At 42.1% G+C, this 6,758-nt stretch overlaps 1 protein-coding gene across 1 annotated transcript; it reads right to left on the reverse strand.

Annotated features, from left to right (window-relative positions):
- Positions 1-422: 422 nt before the first annotated feature.
- LOC139118950 (protein mab-21-like 3) lies at positions 423-6,557 on the reverse strand. The gene is made up of 4 exons (XM_070682531.1): positions 5,795-6,557; positions 3,578-3,815; positions 2,652-2,805; positions 423-2,163 (listed from the first exon to the last, which is right to left on the reverse strand). The coding sequence occupies exons 1-4, from the start codon at positions 6,348-6,350 to the stop codon at positions 1,897-1,899; spliced, it is 1,215 nt and encodes a 404-aa protein (XP_070538632.1). The 5' UTR covers positions 6,351-6,557; the 3' UTR covers positions 423-1,896.
- Positions 6,558-6,758: the final 201 nt, after the last annotated feature.

A 6,758-nucleotide genomic window follows, 5' to 3' on the forward strand; every position in this document is an offset into this window, starting at 1 on the left:
AGTGATGACGACACAAAATTCACTGGTATTGACAAAGCTGTAACATAATATTATATAATGTAATGTAATTTAGCTTAGTTACAGTTGTTTGTAATGACTTTCACTTTGATATTGCTGAATGAATCCGCTGTAGCCAGCATACCAAAGAATATTGGAACTATATGCTAAGCTGCAGTACCCTTCAATGTTATCTTAGGGGGTATTTCTTACTGATTTTCCATGAAAGCCGACGTTGTTAGGCTCACCTCACAGTAATTTCGATTTTTAAAAAACATAATGACCCCCTCCCCCGGCCCCCAACATGTGAAACCAACTTTAACATGCTAAACTGTCTAAATTATTAATATATCTCAACACTCATTACCACAATATATATGCGGGGACCTTGTTTTGTTAATATCTCTATCGTAAGACAAGGCAAAACAGATCAAAGTTTTTATTCCACGTGATAATGTCTGACACAACGATTCCAAAACTGTGAAATCCGATTACCAAAATACAATGTGTGTGGTCGACCATTGGTGTGTTACAGAAAAATGCCCAATCAGATGAATGGAATTTTTTCAAGTGACATCAAAGTTGTGGTCGTCACGGTGGCAAACCTACTTGCACGTGTTTAAAAACCGACAAAGATTACGGAAATTTTAACTGAGTAAATCCCTGGTAAATTAAACTTGAAATACACAAATTATATAAAAGAAAGAGAAACGAATCTTGATGAGAAAATGTGACGATGAATCACTTAAAAGACATCTCTTCGTCATGTCTAGTAAATGGAAAGAAGAATTCGACGGCTGGGTGAATCGTGAATGATACAGAGGGCGCTAAAGATGTTCATTGGTTTGACCGTAGAGACTGTATTAGTCCTATATGGTTTGACATTTTGTCCTCAACTTGGTAACCAACAGAGCGCCCTCTCAGTCTGAATCATCAAATGCTGCCGTAATTTGTAAGGACGTGTTAACAACATGTCTTAAAGTTTGTTTGTTTTTTATCAGGCCAAAAGCTATTTATACAAGTAATGGACATCTAATGTGGAATTCTGCGTAGAAAACTTTCGTATTTGTGGAAATGAGTGATTTTAACATCTGTGTTTTTGACTCTGTTGGTAACACCACATAAATTTAGGAAGTATGGTTACTCAGTAGGAGGGTTACACAAGCTAAGCTTCACAGCTTTCCCTGGAAATTTACCATTTGTACATTGCTAAACTGTGAAAAGCTTTTTTCACATAAAAAACGACTCTGCTTTGTGTAAACGTTGCTAAGTCTATGATACTTACAAGCATGCGTCATCTAAAAACAATGCCTTGAATTTCACTGATAATGTAATATGTGAAATGTTACAAATGTCAGTTGCATTGTTGAAATTTCCTGATATGATCAGAGATACATAAGAGAGATTGGTGAAAGTAGGAAATCTTGTGATTATCTTTGCAAAATTTTCTGTACATAAATACAATCTCTGTAATCTTGAAGAGATATTTCCCTCTGTAAAAGTTATGAGAAACGAATTGTATCAAAGAGGTGCATGTGTCGAATTGTTGTTACAAAGTTATATCAAAGCTCAGATAATTGATATTTTGCTGAAAGTCATATGAATTTTTGATTATTTGAATGTAACTTTTGGATATACATGTCTTGCTTGAGAAAATAAAAAAGAAATTGTGAAAACAAGATTGCACATAAATGCCATGGTCTAAAGATGAAATCCTAGCTCAAAGACGTGATTGCGAGAAAATCGGCCTTATTCAGTTTGCGGTCCTACTTCGAGAGTTAAGGCCAATATGGTTGAAATCACGGGGTTGCGGGATATGTTCACCAAGGCCCCGAAATCGAGTCTGAAACCTGTTTAATTTTTAAGCTTCGGAGGAATAAATGTAAGACGGTCGATGTCCTAATCGCGGAGAAGACGTCTCGGTTCGTTCAAGAATTCGCTGAGTTTCTTATCAACATGATCAAAGCCTCTACCGTTCTCCGGATCTTTCAGATTTCCGTGTTTGTCTTTAAACAGATTGATCTCCGGCACAAAATAGTGCGGACAAACACGATCATTGACCCATTTTTTCAACTCTCTCACAAGACCCAAGACGCGTTCACCAAGCTTCTCACGTGACCAGTCGGTGGAATTTGGATAACGTTCACATTCCCATAGCAACAGCGTCTGAAATGCGAAGTATTTAAAGATTAAATTGCGCGGAGACTGCAGTAATTTGATGTCTGAACCTCAAGGTGTTGTTCGCAGACAAAGGTGAGGAGGACAATAGTGATGCGTTCACGTTTTTGCATGCAGTTACGCCGAATCTTGTCTATGTCACAATATATTGATGGCTGTAAAACATTAGAATAAAATAAGGCCAAATAAAAAAGTGTTTGCGGTAATCGGACCTATCCTGTCTAAAACCCTCTGACCTCGAACGTTTTTAGTATTTTCCAAAATCACACACGCTTTTGCCAAATTTTGTCGTTTTTTTGACGGGTCACACGCAAATAAACAGAGTTCCCGGCCGACCTACCCAATTTTCTGACAGCATGGTAACAGAAACACACAGTATCTTTATGCCTAATAGTCACTTTTTCTAAGTTCAAGAGAAGATAGGCCTACTTCCTTGGACATAAGGTCACACGACCTCTACTACTGTGTAGCCTTACCTTCAAATGATACGAGGACACTACAGGTTTAGTCGAACGACACCAATCGTCCTCTCGTAGTTTCTTCAGAATTCTGAGACACTGTTTACGACATCCACCATCTCGGTCTATTCCCTCCAACAGCGCCATTTCACAGAGTTGATATGATGTCTGCCTGTATTTCAGAAATGTTTAATTTCAAAAAAATAAGACTTTTTTGCAGTTAAATGCTTTTCCGGGCAACATATACATTCTTGCTGACGACAAAACCCTGTACGAAATCTGTGTCAAATTTAGAAACCATTTCGAACAGCGTAGCCATTACTCCACACACTAACGAAAACAGGTAAAGACTCGTTTAGCGACAACTTTTGATGTCTTCCATCGCTTTTGTTTTGTTTCTAAAAGAGTTTCTTGTCCCACTCCGACAATTGTGTTGCAATCGATAGCGTTCAACAAGTCGACGCAGTGTTACTGGGAATGGCAGAATTTCAGTCGGACCCCCGTCTAATATTCATTCATCAACGACAACATCGGATATCCCCCCAATTGCTGAGTTGATTTATGGGTAAGGGTAGTCAGAATAAAGGTAAGCCGTTTTTAATGCTCCAAGATTTGACTTATGCTTTAATTATTTTCGTAGGCATGAGCACAGCATAAACAATTTGTTATGCGGGCATGAGAGACAGGCAGACAGATAGACAGAGACAGACAGAGAGACAGAGACAGAGAGAGACAGATAGGGCAGACAGATAGATAAAGACAGACAGACAGACAGACAGACACCCAGACAGAAAAACATACGGACAAACAGAGTCAAAAATACAAAGGTACATCTCGAGTATCTTAAAACTTCAAGACTTGCCGCATGACATAGTTCCTTCCTCAAATCTACCGCTAGTATATACTTATATAAATGAATGGTAACTATGGCAAGTTAGACATACCAGTAGAGATTGTCTTTCGCGACACTAACTATTCCAACTCTTTTCACTTCTTCCACTTTGTCAGCAGGCGGCCATCGCCGCCACATCCGTGGCCATGTCTCCAACACCGACGGAGGTAGGCCGATGCCGTTGTTCGGCACAAATGGTACCAGATCGACAGATATGCCACCGTCAGAGCCGATCAACAGTTTCAGTGTTATCGCTGGTCCATGTGTCCGGTTGCACAGTCTCACTTTTTCTACATAAAAAGAAAAAGGGCAAGAGTTCGTTTAGGCCACCCAAACCCTGGAAATTACTTTAATCGCGGAATTTCCTTGGAAGAGGCACATCCAATACAACTTTTGGAGGGGTTAAGAATTAAGGGTAGGGTTTAGGGTTAGCAAACTTAAAAGTGTTGAATATCCTACCTAAGAAATAAATGGGATGCGGAGGCCTTAAGCAACTCTTTCCGAAAAAAAAACACTTCCTGGGTGTTTAAAATTTGTATTGTCAATGTTTTACATTTTTTCGCCTCAGACTGTGTTTACAACACCTCTGCTGCCGACTGCTGGGAGAAAGGAGATTCCAGGGAACCTTGAAATTTGAAGGTACACTAGGGAATTCCGATTGAAAATACTATTGGACCGTGGGACTTTCCATACATTCGCACTAAACGAGCCAGTAACAGATTGATCAGGATGCACAAACTGACTGGCTATAAGGTATTAGCAATGTTTTGTTCAGAACGTGGCTAGTGTTTTCAGCGTCTGCAACCCGACATTTAGACTAAGGGACCGTTCAATTTTTACGGCCTGGGGGGCGGCAAAATCTTGTCGCCAGTTTTCAAAAAAACATAGACCCCCCCGCATTTTTTGTGAAAAAAGATGACCCCCCATTTGTCACAACGAAAAAAATTTGATGACCCCCCCCCCCCCCCCGCCCACGGCTGAAAAATAACCAAACCCATATGTCAAATTTACCCGCACGCTTTGGATTTGAACTCTGGTACGCGGCGCACTTTATCCGTGTAGCAGAGATGCAAGTGCACAAACTTCTCAGCCACATCCATGCAAACGTCTGTTAATTAGGACAACTGTAAGGCAATTTTTAACTTCATTTCCATAGACAATTTATGTCCATCACACTGTTATGCAAAGTCCCCTTTTTGTCTCAGTGCTACCATTCAGGGTCGCGAGCATGTAAATGGTCTTTCAAAGATGAGATAGGCACTCAATCAGATACTACTGTAATATGAGTTGGCCGCCGAAGACAGCCCGCTGCTTACTGTAGTGGGTTGGCAAAGGCCGGGCCTGCCGGTAAAGAGGGTCATGGGCCACACGTTGATCATGGCCATTGCATGAAGTGAACTTATTTTATATTGTAGTGGGCCGCCTTCGCCGGTAAAGAGGGTCGATCATGGCCATTGCATGAATTAAACCTAATTGGAGTGGGGCACCAAAGGCGTCTGCCCGTTAAGAGGGTCATGGGCCATTATATAAAGTCAATTTATCGTAGTGGGCCGCCGCCGGTAAAGAGGGTCGATCATAGCCATGGCATAAAGTGAACTTTATTGTAGGTATTATGTTTTTGAAAATGTGGTGACCCCCCCCCTTCCTACCAGTGAAAAAGCGATGACCCCCCCCCCCCCCCCCCTGCTGATTCCAAAATTACGATGTACCCCCCCCCCCCTGGATTTTACCGGGCCCCCGGCCATAAAAACTGAATGGTCCCTAAAGATACGTCGCTCGAGGGCGCTCTCTACGCTCCCCTTCTTAGGATCAGAGCGTAGAGAACGCCCTCGAGCGAGGAATCTTTCAGTCTACCCAACACCACAAAAGACCGAGAGTAGACTCTAAAAGGAGAATGTTTACGTGAGTCTCAGAGTTGACTTACTACATGCATATTTTTATTCCTTCAACCATTTTTGAATAGTCTTGAATTCAGTTTACAATTTATACGCCCCCTGTGGGAGGCCTTACAACATGTACAACGCCGGTAACACACAGCCCTGCCACGCAGAGCTAGCCATGGTCTGTCTCTCTATTCCCTAGCTCACAACATGCCAACAAAGCTGTACTTTCCAGTTTCCAAAGTCTAGGACTGCAAAAATTGTTGAAAACATTTTCTTACTTAAGGCATCCCCACCCTTAGCCCGGTCCAACCAGCAGCCTGACCAGACTCGCGACTTCCAATCCCGATCACCCCTCCCAAGATCTAGTGGTTCATCCCTCTACATACCTTTCAAGTCGCATTCCCGAATAGCTTCTTGAACCAGGCCCTTGAAGATACTTCTGACTTTGAGGGGGACCAGATCATCGTCCTCCGTCATGTCTCCCGAATACCGTATAGCGCGAGGACAGTCACCGTGACTATTGTCGGTAAACCATAGAAGGTGGTAACCTTTGGGAGGACGTGTCCCAAAGTCTGCGACCTGAATTGGCAATTGAACTTCAGATGTCCTCACAATCTGACCAGTTTCATTGATATTGTAATGTCTTGGTGGGCTCACGGATTTCCATTCAAACCTTGGCAAACCTTCCAATTGCACCATGTAGTCGAATTCGTCTGGTTTACTGACCTTTAAGCCCGAGGCGTAGCTGCCAGCACTGCGGGGCTGATGGCTGAATCTTTTATCTCTAAGGTTGACGTAAGTCAAAATGCTATCGACCACTTCGAGGACCTTCTTCACGGCTCTTTGTGTCTCATCTCTCCGAATTTTCACCTTCGTGTCGGTGAAATAGTTTAGGTCAGCGACAAGGCCCGTGTCAGCTGACGTGCGAGCCCACTCATACATTTTGACCGACGTACTTTACTGCAAATACCACCAAATCCGGAAGCCTTGTTTTCGTTATGAACCAGGTCAGTTGATATGTACCTTGTTTAAGCTTAGCCTACGAACAAGCGATCGCAAATTCGTAACATATTTAACATGACCCTCGAAAACTGCGCAATATAAGGGGAAATACCCGGAACCATGATTAATGCATGACGTGGTTTATTTGTAATATCTGACAATAGTAAATCAACTCTCAGCACAAACTCCCGATCTACTTCACGGCTTACTGCTTCTATTCGACAAGCTTTCTGCCTAGCATGCATTGCTCTGACTGCCTACGCCTTGATAATCAATTCGAGGGAATAACCAACAGTCAGGTAAGAAAGGGTAGATTGCAAAATGTTTAGTTTATTCAGTTCTAGGCGT

Source organism: Ptychodera flava, chromosome 19, assembly GCF_041260155.1.
Source record: "Ptychodera flava strain L36383 chromosome 19, AS_Pfla_20210202, whole genome shotgun sequence".
NCBI lineage: Eukaryota > Metazoa > Hemichordata > Enteropneusta > Ptychoderidae > Ptychodera > Ptychodera flava.

Excerpts from the sequence above, each read along its gene's own strand:
- LOC139118950 (XM_070682531.1), bottom strand. The coding sequence starts at position 6,350 with ATGTATGAGTGGGCTCGCACGTCAGCTGACACGGGCCTTGTCGCTGAC. Across the intron at positions 3,816-5,794 it reads TCGGGAATGCGACTTGAAAG|AAAAAGTGAGACTGTGCAAC; the intron begins GTATGTAGAGGG and ends CTTTTTATGTAG. Across the intron at positions 2,164-2,651 it reads TGTCCTCGTATCATTTGAAG|ACGCTGTTGCTATGGGAATG; the intron begins GTAAGGCTACAC and ends TTCGCATTTCAG.